Below are 18732 nucleotides of genomic sequence, written 5' to 3' on the forward strand. Positions count from 1 at the left end.
TTGGTGGCAAGGAGAGCAGGGCATTGCAGGCTGAGGGACAGCATGTGCAGAAGCAAGAGAGCCCTATGAGTATGCCATCTGTTGATAAAGACATATCTCATCTGACTAGAAAGTAGGAGCCCTGGGTCAGGAGCAGGAAATCAGGTCAGAATATAGGCAGTGCAAATCACGGAGCCCACCCAAATGCCTTAATAAATAAAACTCTTAAATTCACAGCTTTTTCAGTGAACATTCACTATTTCCCTCCCAGATTCTACATCAGGGCTCTCTCTTTGGCTCTTTCAGCTCAACCTCTGGTGTAGGCTCCATAACTTAGGGAGACATTCCAGAATTCAAACTCATATCCTCTGAGTTTTCAGTTCCATCTCTATTACTCTCTTTTTCTACCAAAAAGAAAAGAGAAACCTCAAAGCATAAATGATAACAATAATGATTAGATGGATAAGGATCTGAACAGATCTGTTATTAAATTAATTCACAATTGACAGCAAAATGAACCAAATGCTTAAAAAATAAATAAATAAACTAAAAGTAGCAGCAGGGTTAAAAAAAATTAAAGCTCTAAACATAGCCGTTGAATTAATGCTAACTTTTGAGAATGGTAATTCAATTTTATTTGCGAAGCAAAATATAATTACATTTAAATTTGAGGGAACAGAATTTAATTCTTATTAATGACAGAAAGACTGAGTGAGATGCTTTAATGCCAGAGAAATTGTCTTATGTTCATGGATGGGAGAGAAAATTAGATTCAGCGTTGAGCATTCTCCCCTGTTACAAGTCTCATTTGTGTAGCCAGAATTGTTCCGTCTCTGAGAAGCACCACGTTCTCAGCCCAGAAAGCACAGCACCGACATCCAATTAAACATCAAAAGGAAACGATCAGGCTGGGCTATTTCTGTATAGGTATGGTACAGGACAGGAATCTCAAGGTTAGAATTTCACCCGAGAAATAATATCCAGGTGAGACTTGACATTTCCTGTGCCCCTTCCCAGCAGCAAGTGACAGCCTAAAAACCAAAGTTCAGAATAATAAATATCTGAGACATTAACGCTGCCATGTGAGGGAAGGGGAGTGCTGGAGGGAGCCAGGAAGAGCTCTTCAGTTGTCTGAAAAGTAGCGTAGACGTTTAGACTCAATGAGATGGTCAGTTCCTAGCGTTTAATCAAACACTGGAAAATTGGGCTCAGACAGGCATACTGCCAAGTACTGCCAGAGTTAAAGGTTGATAAACCAGGAGCTGGCAGCTTTTTAATTTAGTGGAATTTCCCCCGACAGCCCTGGAACATTTTCTATCAGAATTGGAGCTCTTCAGTATGTAAATATAAGTCCTCCTGAAATTGTGCTTCAGAATCAGGTCTCTGTTTGGATGTCCAAGCTGATACTTATATTCTCTCTCTCTCTACTTGTCTTCTGGATCAAACTACTGTTATGATAACTTGTAATTTTAAAAAATAACTGTTCCTTGAAAGGAAATTTACATTGTACAGAACTCCTTCATATATATGCATCAGAATTTATTCAAACAACAAATACATAAGCCTCTGGCATGGCAGGGAGTGCTGTTCCCAAGAAATCAGGGTCTAGAGAATTTGGATGACTTTCCCCAAAACACTTTGGGAAATCAAGAGTTCAAATCCAGACTTCTCTGGGTTCATAGTATATTCCCTGCACAACTCTGTCATTGGCTGCTACCAAGGTATCAGGTGTACCGGGTACCACTTCATGTAGTAACACTGCCAGGAATCATGCAAATGGAATCATGACCTGGTGTGCTTCCTAGTACTCCCGGAGTTCAGGAAACAGACTAGTTACTTTCTGGGTGTTGGAGGTTGGCTATGAGTAGGCACAGATAGAGGGAGGAAGCAAGCACTTTGCAGCAAAGACTTGCAACATGTACAGAGCTGAGACAGATCAAGGGCATCTCCTGGGAATTTTTAGTAGTGCAGTGTGGCTTATCTTAGCATATCTATGACAGTAGTGAGTGGGGAAGAGGTAAGGAAAGATAACAGGTATCAAAGCCTGAATGATATAAAAGAGTTTAGGTTTATCTGTCATTGGAAACCTCCAAGAAGTTTTAAGTGGAGGTCCAACTTGGCAGTTTGGTCTTAGAAAGTTTGCTCTAACATCAGCATGCAGTTTAGATGCCTGGAGACATCCTGGTGCAAGTGTCCAGGAAAGAGTTAGATAGATGAGCTCATAGCTGGGTGGAGAAATGGACCTTTTACCAAAGATTATCAGGTCAGAGATCTTTTGGAAGAGGACATCGTCTACCTTCATTTCATCCATTTGGATCCTTTTAGTGAGTTGGGTTCCACCTGTGGCCAAGGATGCACATCCCAGTCATGTTCTTTGGCTCCTTTGCTCACCAGGCCTTTCCTGGCTTGTTATCCTGCAGAGTCAGACCCTGTTTGGTGGCCTCCTCCCAGTTAGGTTTGAAGTCCTCTAATCAGGAAGCCTGATACCCTCCAATTAAGATGAATAACAGGTTTACTGCTTCTTGCGATAGGTACTTTGTAAAGGCTTAAAATTCTAGTCCTGGAGGAATAGGTGTGGAGACCTGCTCTGCACCAACACAATGGAATTCACTTTTCTGCCTGGTTTGAAAGCTCTCTAAGCTCCTCGAATGAGGTGAAAGGCCATGTGCTTCCCAAGGCTCATTAGCTTTGTGCCATCTCCATCTACAGAACAGAGCCATGACTTGGAGCAGTGCTGGCTCTCGGGTGATAGGAGGGGAAGTTGAAAAGCACAAGAGAGTGGCTTGGGTTTGGCCTCGATGTCTAGAAGACACTAATTACAGTAAGGAAGTCAGACTCAGGCTGCTTTTCTGCACCTTCTTCCTTGTCTTCCTAAAACCTGCACTGAGACTAAAAAACTATTGGCATAAGTTAGTGAAGGAAGGATCAGGGGGTGTCCTACTCGAGAGAATGCTGGCCTGTTCAAAATATGACCTCCTTTAGGAGAGAAAATTAACATTTAATCAGCCTACTGCTCACTGGGTGTGGTGACCAGCTTTGTGCTCATTTACATGCATGGGAAGACTTGAGTTCCTTGTGCCTAGGAGTAATTTCATATCATCTCTGCATTCCCAGCCTGCATCTAGGGATATCTGGCACATAGTAGGTGCACACACTCTCAGTAGATAGATATGTAGATATATATATATATAGAGAGAGAGAGATATATACACAATAACTCAGACTTTGGAAGTAACACAGCCCTGTAGAAGTAACACAGCATTTATCTGTGACCTTGAGAGTCACAGAGGAGCAACTGGAGCCAGCCAGCCATCAGGGCCTCTACTTCTACTGCTGACTACCTCTGTGATAGTGCTGGGGGTTGAACCAAAGGTCTTATGCATGTTAGGCAAATGTTCTACCACTTAGCTATACCCCAGCCCTTTTTATGTTTTATTTATTCTGAGACAGTCTTGCTAAGTTGCCCAGGCTGGTCTCAAACTTGTGATTCTGCCTCAGCCTCCTAAGGAGTTGGTATTACAAGTGTGCACCACTGTGCCAGGTTTCTCAATACACTGTAAAATCAACTTTAAAATTCTGGTAGCTGGGGTACTATTGTCACCATTTTACAGATGACATAGATGAGGCACAAAGGTAGGCAGCATTTGTCTCACATTGCAGACGTAGCAGATCAGACTCTTGAACCCAGCTTGCCTGACTCCAAGGCCTCTGCTCTGTGCAAAGTCACAGAACATTGAGTAATCACATGGCATACTCCGCCCCCTATCACTGGAATTTGGGACCACATAGATACATGTGTGAGCCTCACTGGGGAGTGCAGAGAATAATTTGTGATAGCAGGATCCTGAAGGCAACACAGATAGACTAATAATCCTGAGAAAGAATGATCTGCATAGAAGTCTTTGTGAAGGTGAACCCCTTGTGGCTGAGATAAGGCTTCAGGGAGGAGATGTTATTGTAGCCAGAATTGGAAGCACACTTAGACTTGAACATGTGAAGATGAAACAGAGGAGGGCCTAGACCATGGAAACTGCACACACAGAAGCACAGAGGAGGGGCCAAAAATATATAAATGTCTCTTGTAGCCATTGCCTAGTTGGTCCCCTACAGGACTGTTTTTATAAGGTAGCTAGCAAGTTCTTTCTCAAGTACTGACATGTGTGTCACTGTGTGGCCTAGAACAAGGTACTTCCTCTTCTGGGTCCTAGTTTTGCTGTCTAACATTGCTCCATGCACAAAACCTACTCTTCTAAGTTCTCATCTTTTTTACTCTTGGTCCTATAACCACATAACAGAGATCTCCTGCCCCATCTCTGATCTTACAGTTAGGCTTCTGATCTTGGCTAAACCACATCCCATCATGCTCAGGATCTTTAACCTTTCCTGGGCCCTCCCACGTGCAGTTCTTCTCATACTTCAAGAGCCCTCACTCTTGGTCCCCAAATGGGCTATTTCAGTGTCTACAGCTCTTCACCAGGCCACTGCTCACAGATATTCCTTCCTCCTACCTCACTGAGAACATTGAGGGCATTAGTCAAATACTTTCCTATTATCATGGATGGTTCCCTACACAGCCCATGCCCACATGTCTCTCTGCCTGTGTTCCCTTCCCCAGGGGATGAACTGCCCTGTAAGCCTGTCTTGCCGATTATGCTTTGGGTCCAGTGTTTGCCAACTTGTTAAGAGGCATCTCAGTGGAACACCATCCCTTGCTTTCCCCATATCTTCAAACCCTCCCTTCCCTGGCTCTTTCCAGCATATAAACATGAAATAGTTGCCATATAATAGATGTTTACTCCGTGAAAGATGTATGTGACACTAGACACATTGTATAACATTTATTTAACCTGCACGTGAGCCTAATATTTGATATCTATATACTATTTTGCAGATGAGAAAGCTGAGACACAGAGAGATGAAGTAACTTGCTCAGGTCACATGTTGGATAGATGGATGGATGGATGGATGGATGTTTAGTTAAATGGCCTGGTGACTGGATAACCAGTTAGATGATCAGACAGTTAGGTGGAGGGACAGACAGATGGACAGATAAACAGAGAAAAAGGAGAAGTTCTTAATCCAACAGAGATTCAGTTGGGGTGAGGAAGCAGACTCAGACACTGATTTTAGAAACTGTGTAGTCTAACTGTGGCAATGATCTAATATACAATTAACAGTCAGGGAACCACTGTCAGATTACATCAGGTTTTACCTCAACCTGATCCTACAATTCACAAACCAAAAATCTGTATTAGTATAATCACCTTTTATTCTAGCTAAGTACCTTTGAGCATTTCTCCAAGCAGTCTCCTTGACTCCAGTACAGGAGTGCAAGTAGCCTTACAGGACTGCTATGAAGCAGGAATAAGGTAACAATTCTGTGCCATCAACAACAGTTCTGCGACATTGTGGAAATTTCATTTCTTTCTTATTTTTGCCTTAAGTGCTAGGTAGATTGACTTGAATTTTAAGACTACCAGGATTTTAGAGAAATCCCTCAAGTGGGCAGTAACTCAGATGAACTAGTGATAAAACAGAAAATCCAAGCAGAATTCATCTTAAATTGTCAAAGTCACTATTAAGATTTCTTAAGGTCACTCTCCAAACTCAGTTCCTAAGCAAAATAGAAATATTTGACTTATCAAATTTGACTTACAAACAGACTTCCAAGAGGTCACATGGGGCCCAGACTCTGTTCCCACATCCCCAGAATTCTAAAAACATCTTCATCTGCATGCATTCCTTGTTCAGCAGAAAGTGTGCAGAACCATGGGTGGGGTCCCTATTTGGGGCAATTTTGAGCATCTTTCCAAGTAGAAAAAAAAATTTTATGGGAAAATTATGTGTAAGTCTCTCCCTTTAGGGGAAAGACACAGCTTCCCCTACCAGCTATTTTAATGAACAGGATTGTAAAATAAGTCCAGACAAATTAAAACATAGCCATGATAGGTCCCAGGCTTCATCTGGGCTTGTATGTGGATTAGAGTTTAATAAGAGAAGCCCGGGGCAGCTTCTCCCTTACGTATACACTTTTGGGCATAATTACCAATAGCCAAACCTTAGATCTTTTCTTTGCCCTCTTCACCTCTTCCTCATATGTTTACCTCCCTCAAGGAAAGACAACAGGTGCAGTTTGGGCATTGGCACAAAGGAAGATGTTTCTGAGGATAAGGACTGAGACCTTTTACAATCACAACTCAGATCGAAGATGAGTGTCTAAGAAGGTTAGGTGCAAAGAAGTCTGAGCCTCTATATGAATATATTTGACAAAATAACTTGTGTGCACTATGACGGTGAGTCAAGCCAACAAACATACACTTCTTCATGGAACTTTTTTTCCCCAATTATTTATTCTTTCAACAAACGCCTGTAGAAAGCCATGCTGTGCCATGCCTGGTGCTAGTGCTCAGGAAACCAAGATGGATAAAATCTAGACTCTGCTGTCAGATGGGATTCTAGTCTAGAAAAAAGATACACAAGTGAGATGGGAAAGAGATTGTCTGGGCAAGGGAAAGTGCTTGGGTTTGACTTCCTAAAAGAGAAGAGTTAATGTGTCAGGCATGGTGGCATGCACCTGTAATCCCAGCATCTAAGGAGAATGAGACAGGGGTATCATGAGTTCAAAGCCAGCCTCAGAAACTTAGTAAGGCCCTGAGCAACTCAGTGAGATCCTTTCTCTAAATCAAATACAATAAGGCTGGGGATGTGGCTCAGTGGTTAAGTGCCCTGGTTCAATCCCTGGTATCCCCCCACTCCTACCTCCTCCCACCCCACCCCCAAAAAAAAAGAAAGAAGGAAGGGAAAAGAAAAGAGCTAATATGTTCTTGAGTCCAGTTGGCTCATCTTCAAGACCCTGTTATAGTTCAGGCAAGGAATGAGAAATTTAGGACAGTTGGAGATCATCACCTGATTTCAAGAAAAATATCATCCTACAAATACAAATGGCTTCTACCTAGCTTTTAATAGTCTTGACTAATGGTGCCATCCAGGTGACCAGAACAAGAGCTTCATACCCAAATATTGAGGTTACTATTAAAAAAGCAAATATTTGGCTCATCCAGAAGCTGATCCTCTGTTAGGGAGCATGGAGCTCTGCTGATACAGTATGTCTTAGGGTTTCATCAACCAGTCATATATACAATATAGTTTATATAGAGCTTCTTACATATACCTCTTCCTTTAATTATCACCATCCACCCTATAGGAGGGAGATAATTATTACTCTCTCCATTTAAGGAGTGAAGAATTATAGCTCAGAGAGATTAAGTAATTTTCTCAAGAACCCATAGCAGGGAAACTAGGGAGTCAGTCTACCCTACAGCCTGTATACTCCCTACTATCTCCACAGATACCTGCCAGGCCCCAGACCTTCAGCATTCAATCAGAAAGCTTGGATTTTGATCATATGAAAGTCAGCCGGCAATTATCAAATGTTCTTGTATTGGATGTGTTTCCAAAGTCAGAATTCGCTTCTGATCTTCAGCCTTCAATCTAGCCTACTTATCACTGCTTCTCATTTCCTTTTTTTATAAAAACGTGTCTGTGAAATTTATTATATTCTGATCATACACCAGGCACTAGGCTAGACTCTCACTTTGGGTCACACTTGCTCATGTAGTTCGGTAGATTTAGGTCATGTTCATCTATCATGTCAGACCTAAACTCCTTGAGGTCGTCCCCACTTGTATCCTCAGTGCCAAGCAAGTCCTGCAACAACCCTCTAGAGTGAGCCATGTCATCTCAGTTTACAAAGAAGGAAACATGAGACTTAGGAACTGCAACCCAAATTTCACCAAGGCCCATTTCTATGATGTAAAAGGCATATGAGCTGTCAAAGCACATTCTGTAACATCATCCTGTTTGGATCTCACCAACTACTCTGTGAAGTTACATCTGCTTTAATGTCAAAGCAGAATCTGAGAAGGCAAAAATAGAGCTATTCCTTTATTTCAGGAACAAAAATAATAAATCAAAGTATTTGGGAGAAGAAATAACAAATAGGGACTAAACCTGAGGACAGATGATAAAGTAGCAGCATAGGTTTCTGCTCCCATCATGTATCAGTGGGTCTCTTCCACTCAAACTGGCCCCTCTGCAAAGGAGAACCCGAGCGCTCCCAGGCTGTGTTACCATCAGTTAGCACCCCATAAACATCAAGGTCGCCAGTTCAGGCCCCTTCCATTAAAATGTGTAAGAGCTCACAACCCAGCTTGTAAAGGGCTGTTGGAGGGTACCCAGCCACCAAGCAGCTTTAGCTTCGGGCCAGGAGAGCATGTCTAGTGTCAACTAGCAAGGAAATGGAATGTTTGGATGATCAGATCCACAGTCTCCAGACGCAAAGAGTGAGATCAAGTGTCTGGGAAACTCCGTGGAGGATCCCATTTCATCTCATATATACCCAGGGTCTAACTGGATTTAACAAAAAAAGAGGCAGCAAGGCCAGAAGTGGGTGGGAGGAATCTGCTGGAATAAACCAGGAGTTTCCCCTCAAAGAAAAGCCTCCCTGGAGGATATAGGATAGAGTTGGGTTTTGTTGTTGTTGTTGTTGTTGTTGTTTGTTTTTGTTTTTCTTATTCTGAGGCTGTTTTCTTATTTGTAGAATGCCTGTCTTGCAATTCTGTGTTGCTTGAGGATGGTCAAAACAAGGAGAACGCACAGATACCCACATGACCTTGTAGAATGTCCTTCTCCCATCTGGGTCTTGGTATCCTCACCTCTAAGAAGGATAGCAGCCAAATGTTCTCATAACATCCTCATGATATTTAAGTGAGAAATTGTATGTGAAATATGCTTCTTAAACTGTAAAAACTGTAAAACGTGATCTAAGTGTTAACTAAGCCAAAAATGGCCTTCCCACACATTACCTCATTTGATCCAACACCAAGTCTGTAAAATCTATGAAGTGGGAATTATTGTCCCCATTTTATAGAAATAGAAGTTGAAGGTTTGATGGATTGCATAACATGCAACTTGCAGATTATTCAGCCAATCAGTGGCAAAGACATGGGTAGACTCCAGATCTGTGGTTTTAATCCATTGTATATATGCCAAATGGTAGAGATAATGGCTATAGGTTATTGGGATGGCTAAAGATTATTTGGATAATCTTTGGAATGCCAATATCAGTTTGTGGTTTATTTGGACAAAGACCTCCTGGGAGACAGATTGTATCTACTAACCTCTGTATTCAGGCACAAGGTACAGGCTCTGGCACATAGTAGACATGTGTGAAAGATTATTAGAAGGATAAATAAGTCAGTATGAATTTATTGAGACCTACTATATATCAGGTACCAAGTGCCCTCTGAAATGGGTGCCGTCATCGTCCCTCCCCATTTTATGGAGGAATCAAATGAGGCTAAGAACCATAGAGTAGGAGGTCAGGTAGTTGGCTGAACTGAGATTTGGAATTATATCTGATTGCAAGTCTTACTCTCCTTTGTCCACACTACCTCTAGATTAATTAGCAAAGGAATGTTGTAAGGTCTTCCCTCCATGTCTACAGGTTCTGTATCCATTCAACCAACTATAGGTTGAAAATATTCCAAAATTTTTTTTCATCTGTACTGAATTGATTTTTCTCATTATTATTCCCTAAGTAATATAATCTGACAACTATTTACATGCACTTATATTGTATTTGGCATGATAAATAATCTAGAGATGACTTAAAATATACAGGAGGATTATAAAGGTTAAATACACATACTTTGCCATTTTATAAAACAGACTTGAGAATCCATGGATTTGGGTATTCAGGAGGGTCCTGAAATTAATCCCCCATGGATATTGAGGCTCATGGGGCAGCTATGCCTGTTAGGTAAGACCTGATATCCCACAGGTAAGTCCAGGGCAAGGCCTACCTCTTCTGTTCTTGGTCCCCATCAACTCCATATACCCTGCTGCCTAAAAACATGTCCACTTTGGCGCCAGCTGCCTGTCCCTCTCCTGGCTTGGTGAATAGAAGTACTGTTTGCTGTTTACTTTCACACCATAAACTACCACTGGGAAAAGTGCTGAGTAAACCCAAGCAAAGCCCAAGTTGATCTTCTCCCCAGGGCTCTTGGGAAAGCTCCAGCCCTGAACCTAGACCCAGCCTCCAGAGTCATCAGGAGGTCATTGTCCTTCAGTGGTGTGCAGAAAAGTGGGAGTTTCAGGGATGGGATCTAGGGAGGCCCGAGGACTGGAGATTGTCTTTATTTATCTCTAGGAAAGGCTACGATGTTGTCTACACTTGATCTCAGCCAAGAGGCTGAGAAGTGTTGCCTAAAACATTGTCTGAAAGGAGCTTGAACAACGTCCTAGATGGGCTGTTGGGAGTAGTAATACTTGGCTCCAGAGCCCCACCCTGGCATGGTACATTTTCCGGTGGACAGGTCACTTGGGAAAGGTAGACCTGGCTGGACTTTCAGCCAGGTTGAGCAGTGTGTATACAAATTATTTTTCATCCTCATGTGCCTGTCTCTCTGGGCAATAAAACTTAATTAGGGCTCTATTCTGTGCCAGGACTTGTGCTCGGTACCAGGGATAGAGGTGATCCGAGGAAGGAGCACCTAGTCCAAGGTTGTTCCTGGTCTGACAATGAGACAGACACAAAAACAAAGAATTACTCTAATGTGTAATATGGGATGAGAAGGAGCAAGAGAATAACCACAGGTTGACTCCCAGGTGACTTCTTGTCACCTGTGACAGGTGAGCCAAGCCTTGGGGGTAGAATTATATTATGTAACACAGTGAGTAATTGTATCATAGACTCCCACAAAGTTAAAGCCTGGAATCTTAAAAACCATCAGGCAGGTTACCCTCTGAAATATATGAGGAAACTGATACCCAGACAGAAGTGACCTTCTCAGCAGATTAGTGGCTGAGCAGGATTTCACAAACCTCTTTGGACTCCCAGTCTTCAGGAAACCTTTCTTGAGTTAATCAGCCATTACTGTGATCTTTTGTACTGTGCACCTCACTGAGTGCTCACTGAAGCTTGGGTTGGTCATCACGGGGCTGACCACAGTATCACACAGCACTTGTTCCCCTGGGCCAGAAGTTGTGGCTCAGTGAAGTCAAGGACCTGCACATAGTCACACAGCTCAGAAGCTCCTGGGCCTGGCATAGAATCCAGTTCTTTGGCTCCAATTCAGAGCTGTCTCTGTCCCTCCTCCAACAGCCTCCCTCTTTTCTCGGCAGATGAGAAATCAGATGTGTAGGAAGTACCTCCATTTTGCTTGCATAAGAACACACCATAAAGAGAATTTTTTTTTTAATTTTGCAAACATTTTATCCATTGTCTTCAGGTTAGTAATGAAGGTCTGAGCCTCTGAGATCTAATTTTGTTTTCTTTCCTTTTTCAAAAGCAGCTAAAACATTAGCAGTTTCTACACCAGCAGTGTCACTTGGAAGGGAGTAATGGGCAAAGGCAACTTAACACAGATGCCAGTTCACTTAGTTTAAAAGAAATTTAAAGTGTCAGGATTTTCACATGAATGTGACGACCATTGGGCCACGAAGCACCCGGGTCTCCATCAGAGCCCTGGCAGAGCGCATCCATGGACACGGTTGCTCAGCCTATTTCCTAAAGAGCACTTATGTTTTGGAAGCCTTCACAACCTCTGCCTGCAAGAAGCATGAAGTAGTTGCTGGCCGGAAGCCCGAGGGGCTTGTGAATCAGGCCCTGTGTGCTCTGCACCACTGCACAGACGGGCCTTTGTGAAGGAACAGGCGGCTCCACTCTGGCCCTGAAGTGTTCCCCCCACCCCGCCAGCTGTTTGCTTTGGGTCTAAAAGCCCATTAGATGGAGCTTGGAGTTAGGGGGAGGAAGCAGCAAGCCAAGGACAGAGAATAAACTGCAGGTTTTGGACAACAGAGTATGCCCATGGGGTGGAGGATCCAGCCTCCCCTCACCCCCACTTCAGTTAGAGTCAGAGATGCTGTGAAACGCAGGCCCCAGAACTCTTCACATGCCCCAGCCAGGCCCACAAGCTCTTTACTTGGTGACCGGGACTCCTCCTCACTTTGTTTTCACACATAACCAGTTTTTAATTAAATTTGACTTTTTCTCACATCTGTTCACGAGGCCAGTCCCCCTTGGAAGTGGCAAGCACAAAGGCGGAGACTGGCTGGCAGCAGGAAAAGCAAATAGAGCAGAGCCCTCTGTCCCTCCTGTCCTGGTGGAGAAACAACGCAGGGCAGGCTTTGGCCCAGGGCATTGTTGTGGTCCTGAGGCCATTGTCCACGGAGATTAGTCTCCCAAGCCTCTGGAATCCTGATCAGTCACAGAAGCCTAGTAGGTAACCAAGTGTGATCCTGTCCCCAGCAGTGACTTGCTCAGTAGTTGTTTCTTTCTCTCCTCCTCCCACCTTCTGCCTACAGAGATCTGTGCTGCCGACTGTGGTGGCCATGGCGTCTGCGTGGGGGGCACCTGTCGCTGTGAGGATGGCTGGATGGGGGCAGCGTGTGACCAGCGAGCCTGCCACCCGCGCTGTGCAGAGCATGGGACCTGCCGCGACGGCAAGTGCGAGTGCAGTCCTGGGTGGAACGGCGAGCACTGCACCATCGGTACGGCGCCCAGGATACCTGGTCTGGGTCTGCAGGACACCTTTGTCTGTGGGGTCACTAGCCTGGGTCCCCATTGCATGTGGGAAGGGGTCAAAAGTCCTTTCATCTGATGACATTATGACTGGCTTTTCCTAGATGTCAATTGGATTTAAATTCACAATGTGGTGTTTTCAACCTTTAGTCTTCCCAGTTTATATTTCCCAGGTCCCAGTTAGCTGGTTAGCACACCTTGCTGTTTAGCCCTTTCCAGGTGAAAGGCTCAGTTTCTTTACCCGTGGGATGGGGAGAAGAATGCAGGTAAAGAGCTCCGCACAAGCCTGCGCACAGTGGAGCAGTCCATACACATAGCCATGGATATCAGCTTCACTGTCTCCGAGTCTCCACTCTCACTGGCCTCTGAGGCTCCCCAACAGGCCTGGAACCCTGGGGAAGCTCTCCACAGGACCTAGGCCACATCTGCATTTCCCCTCTGCTGCCCTCAGCATCCATCCTGTCTGCATCTGTCTCCTTTCTCCTCTCTTGGGGTCTCCTCAGCATCCGCCCCCGCTGCAGCAGCACTGTTAGCAGCTTTAAAAACAAGCTCATCTCCCCATTGCCTTTCCTCTCTCTGCCTTTCCTGCTGGTTTTGTTGATTTTAAACACAGCCAGACGTTTTGCTTGGTTTATTATCCTGGAATGAACACTCACCAAAAGCTTCTTATTGAATCAACTGGTTTTTGTGTGTTTTAACTTCTTCCCCTTCCATTTTTTCAAAAGGAAGGGTCTGTAATCAGATGGTGAGCACGTGGCTTGAGAAAGCAGGATTCCAGGTGCTTCTCCAGCTTGGAGGAGACCTCTTGGGTCTTAGAGAAACTCTTAAGCTTTCAAGGGACAAAGAATTTTAAGCAAAAGAAGCTAACTCTTCTTTTTTTAGGGTTTTCTGTTTTGTTTTGTTTTGCCATTCCTTCATACCCTTGGTCCTTGCCCCAATGAAATCACTGAGTTAATAAATAGCTATGGAACATCTTAGACTTATTAATTTAATAATAATGGCTTCTAATTTTCGAATATGTAGACTGTGTCAAGCATTGAGCTAGAGATTTTAACTGCATTACTTTATACTCCTTACAAAGTGAAGAAGTATGGATTATTTCCTCTGTTTCAGGACCTGAGTCTAAAGGTCATGTATCTTTTAAAGAGGTAGATCAGGAATTTGCAGCTTGATTTCCTCCTCAGCAGCTGTTTGAAGTTCTAGCACCACAAAAGCCAGGTTTTCCATGGTAGCATCCAGCGCATGTCCTTCCCAAGGCTGTGCCTTCTTATTCAGTGCACTGGAGTCCCTCACCTAATCTGCCCCAGCCTTTGCTCCTCCACAGTGGCAGCAGCCTTCCTGCTCTTCCACAGCTAAAGATAGCATGTCATCTCACTGTCCACTCCTTGATGGCTTTTTGTGTTAATGTCCTGGAAACCCCTTAATGAGATATGGCCCTAGTCCCCCCGGGGCCCTCTTCTTTAAACTCCGCTTCCCACTCTCTTCTGCCTTTGTGCATGACAGAGGTCAGTCTGACATTTCAGTCTCACAGCCCAGAAGATGGCCCATTCTGTTCAAAAAGAAATCAGAGCCCAAGGATAGCGTATTCTGTTTTCTATCACTTGCTTACAGAATCCTCCGCTTGCCTTTCCAATCTCCAAAAAGTTTATAAATGTTAGACTTTTATAAGATAAAACATCTCAGCTGAGTCCAATAACTAAGGACTGAGGGAAATTCTCCCTTAGTCCAGTCACAGATGATTCATGGCAGGCCTCGTGGGCAGGCTGCGCTACATCAAATGGCTTGTGGATATTCATCAGCCTGGCTTTAAGAAGGTCCCATTTATTTTGATGCCAAGAAGTCAAACTGTCCTCTCTACCTCCCTTGCTCACCCTGTTGTCACTCTTTAAGAACAGATTCCTCCTCGGAGTTGCAGATGTTTTTTTTTTTTCCCTCCAGATAAGAAATACATCAAGGTAAATGTGCATGATATAAGAGGAAGGTTGACAGTCCTAAATACCAGAAAAATGTCATAGGACATTGGAGAAGTAATGGACTAGTCATAGTGGCGCAGATGAAAGGACTTTGGCTCAGAATTCTATTACCCTTCATTGTGTGGTGGGCATTTTCTTTGTCCTTGTCTGATTTTCCTGCATGGCAGCCTTCTCTCTGTGGGTCTGTGCCGTGGCCACCTGCATCCCCATGGGAAACCCAACACCCTGGTGCTGGAGGAACACTTCAGTGACCTTGCAGGATATAAGGGATGGGGGGAAATTCAGAGAAACGGTAGTGGGTGCCTTCCTTTTCCTGTTGAGATAGAAATGAGAAGAACTCTCTTTTAATCTTTGATGGTAACAAGGACTATTTTCTTATGTTTCCAAGAAAATTCACTCATGCAAGGGTGATTTAAGAAAAGAAAAAATCTGCTGATGTGAAAAGTTAGAATTTTAAAGTGTTAAATGTTCTCTTGTTATCAGATTTTATTATTATGCAATGGATCATTATCATGCAGCAAGTTCCAATGCTGCAATATAGTCATAGTTTTTACCCACATCAGAAAACTAGGACATTGGTTCAGAGTCCTCCATGCAATAGAAGAAGAAGAGTGGAGGGTCTCTTTATGCACTGCTGCCCTCCATGAACAGGAAGAATGACCCGATTACCTTACAGCAGGAATGAAGAACTCAAAAGAAAAAGATGAAGCTGGGCTCCCTATGACCAATCCCCAGCCTGAGAAGCTTTTTACCCCAATGACATTTCCCAGAGCAGATTATTACAGTAGGAATTAAATATCTGCTTGATTTTTCTCAGAAGAGGTTGGTTTTCATAATAAGAGAGAACTTGATAGTGGCATCATCTTTAATGACAGATTTTAGGTGGGGTTTGTTTTTTTGTTGTTGTTGTTGTTGTTTTTTCAAACAGCAAGAACGTTCACACTGAAACCTAATGCCTTGTGTTAGGAATTACTGTCTATTTGCATCTGGAAGAAAGGTCTTTAGTGAAAGCACTGTGGGAAAACCACATGGTGGCTTAGGGCTCAGTTTCTCTCCCAGTGCAGGTGTGTCACAGAATGGGGTGGCCACAAGCATGTCCAGGGGTGAGGAATGACAGCCCTCTCCACCACCCACAGAACTGCACACCCATCAGTCTGAACCCATTCACCTGCTCCTAAAAATATCCCATGAAGAAAAAGCCATTCTAAGCCATCCTTTGTTTTTGCTCTTGCTTACTTGACACTAGTAACCCACTGGTACACATGGGACCCAGTTTTCCAAGTAGAGAAGTTAAGGTAAGAAGGATTGATTTGGGTCTATCTGTCAAGTATATGGTCAACATAGAGTCATCAAAAACATGTTTTTGGATGTCTTTTCCAGAAATTTTATTGGTCCCTTACGTCTGGGGCTTAACCTCTGATTTCCTTAGCAAAACCTGACACTCATGGTTAAATTTAAGAAGGTGTTTAATTTTTCCTATTTCTTTGAAGACACTGCTAACATTTTGTATCAATCCTGAGATGATTACTTTACTCACCTCAGTGCCCCTCATCTATGAAGTCTCAAAACATGTGTGGGAAGTGCCAGCTTCTGATTACATTTATAGAATTCCAACCTTGACCCCAAAGCTGTGATTGTTCAAGATGCCAGATATCCAGAATTATTTCCTCAACTTCAGGAGAGCTATCCAAATCACATAAAACCTAATTCTTAAACATAAGCCTCCTCTGGGAGTAAAGATCAAAATAAAACTCTGATGATGCAATTACTTGAGTGAACACAACCAGACTTCACCTTGAAGGGAAATTATAGAGAAGGCCACAGAATCTTTGGCAGCACTCGTCCACTTTGGAGTGGTAGCTTTCAGGCTTCTTTTTTGTAATCAGACAATCCTTAACCAAGAGCTCACAAGTTGCTCCCAGGGATTTAGCCTGTGTGATAGCCCTGTGCTTATCCTTTCCTCAGAAGCATCTCCTTGCAACAGCACCTGTGATCCTACAGGACAGATGCTGACAAGAAGAGAGAAGGAAGTGGTACTCTCAGAGGGAAAGTGTGATTGCAAATGGCTCTAGAGAGCTCAGCACCCACATAGTAGGGCTGGGAATCAAGGAAAGCTACTGGGCTCTTTGGGTTCCTCTCAGGGTGGCACCATTCACCACCAGTCCTTTATCCAAAGAAAGAAGAGCATGAATGTGTCTAAGACCTTAACAAGAACATCTCCTGGGTGGCTTGTCATCACCTGAAAGAAGATCAGATGATTGTAACCTGTATGCACCACCTGCTGTGTTGATCTCTGTTTCATCTGGCCTGACACGGACCAGTGATGCAACTATTAGAGTTGACCAGAGGCTCCTGGATCATAAGAATGGAAAAGCCAGTTTCATGTTCTCCACAACCTTTGACAAGAGCCCTGAAGCTTCTTGGCATTGTCCTGAAAGAAAGTCTTGGAAACCTCTGTTGGTACAGAAGAGTCGTGTGGGTTGTCTTAGAGATGCCAGTGACCTAGGCCTCCCAGATCAACCTCATGCCAGAGGTTCACAGTCTTTATAATACATAAGCTGTGTGCCCCCACTATCTCCAGTTTCTTGCCTAGAGAGAAGAAGATGGTAGGAACCTACAATACATGCCTGCAATGTCAAAAAAATAAGTATGACCCATGAGAAAAATGACTCTACTGCCATCATCTTCATCCTAAAGTCCTAAGAGAAAGATGCAGAGGATTTTGTGAAGTCTTGAATTCACCTCCCAGACTTTGCATCATTTTTTCTAAAAGCTGGTAGGTACTTTAAAATCATGAATTTTAAAAGGATTGTACTCAAGAGCATACGTGTTCAGATTTTCAAGCAATCACAGCGACAGCATGGACTTCTGCATATGTCTTATAAATAAATGACATTGGACTTCAAAGACCCAGTTGTCACTTCCATTTTCAATAGCCAGAGATAAGAAAAGTGTGTTCCATTCCCAGAAATCTCTTGGACTTGGTGTTGACTGGCTGTTATCAGCTTTTGGATTCACAGAGTGGCTTGAAGTCTCTTTGTGGCAAAGGAATCCCTTTTGATTTGTGGAGTCAGGGTTTGAAGTTTTGAGTGTTCCTGCTTATCTCCTGAAAAGCCACAATGTTGATTGTAACCTGAGACTGCCTGTCACTTCCACTGGCTTCTGTTCCTACCTGCAGTCTGGAGAAATTAGCAAGCACTTTTTAAAGATATTTTTAAAAGATTTACACTCAGAGGAGAACTTTATTACTATATAATTTTTGAAAATTGAATGGCATTTGAAGAGAGAGAGTACTCTCTGAAGTCAGCCCATGGGTTTCAGGAGAATATACTATAGAGTGGATAGAACCTTCACTGACCACCAGAGCCATGATACCACCATTAAGTTTGGAGACAATCAGGAGTGTTTTTTCTCTGGAGAGCTCCCTCAAAGTGGGTGACACACAGTGGTGTTGTCCTTTGGATCCCAGTGATGGCGTCTCCTCCAAGCTTGCCATCCCTGGGAGGGAACCCTAGGCTCACTTCACCCCTTCTGTAACTGGGTTCAGAGTTCTTTTAAGTACTTATGATTAGGACCTTCCAGAAACTTTGCAGATGAAAACTGAGAAAACCACCTGAATCCCCGGTGTTCTTGCTCTTTGAAGGCAAAGCTCCGTGACATCCTGGGAAATGATGTCTAAGAAATTTTAAACTACTTTGCAAAATGTGATGAGTAAGCGCAACTAAAACTAAAATGACAGATGAACCAAGCATCAAGGAAGTCTTAAGTCTTCCCCTTAGCCAGAGATGCTCCCTAGGCTGTGTTTCGTGCGGGCAGTCCTGTGTTTCATTTTCTCATGAGGGTCCTTCCTGCTTGGCATTCCACAGCTTCGTCTATCCACTCCTGCTTGATAAGCCACGCTCCTTCACATTCCCTCCTGATATCCTGCTCTCATGGACTCCATGGCATCTCTAAGAATGAAGGGATGCATGCAGGCCCTGTTCATTTCCTATTCCCAATTTTCCACTTGGCCATGCACCTCCAGGAACACATCTTGAAACAGCGGCACATGGACACCTGAACAAAGAACGTACCTCTTTGTCCACCAATCTTTTGAGGCCAATATATCTTGATAAACAGCAACCATCTCTTGTCTAGCCAGAGGACTGAAAAATAGAACTTAATTTTTTTATGAAAAGAGTAATAACATTTTTACAG

At 43.5% G+C, this 18732-nt stretch overlaps 1 protein-coding gene across 1 annotated transcript in view; it reads left to right on the forward strand.

The window, feature by feature from the left end:
* The window catches only part of TENM4 (teneurin transmembrane protein 4), a 710670-nt gene that overhangs the window by 584423 nt on the left and 107515 nt on the right, over nucleotides 1–18732 (forward strand). Inside the window, exon 16 of the mRNA XM_081282209.1 lies at nucleotides 12346–12531. Coding sequence (XP_081138335.1) covers nucleotides 12346–12531 — 186 coding nt within the window. The remainder of the gene's footprint in view (nucleotides 1–12345; nucleotides 12532–18732) is intronic.

This window comes from Spermophilus citellus, assembly GCF_964194105.1.
Source record: "Spermophilus citellus genome assembly, chromosome: 2".
Lineage (NCBI taxonomy): Eukaryota > Metazoa > Chordata > Mammalia > Rodentia > Sciuridae > Spermophilus > Spermophilus citellus.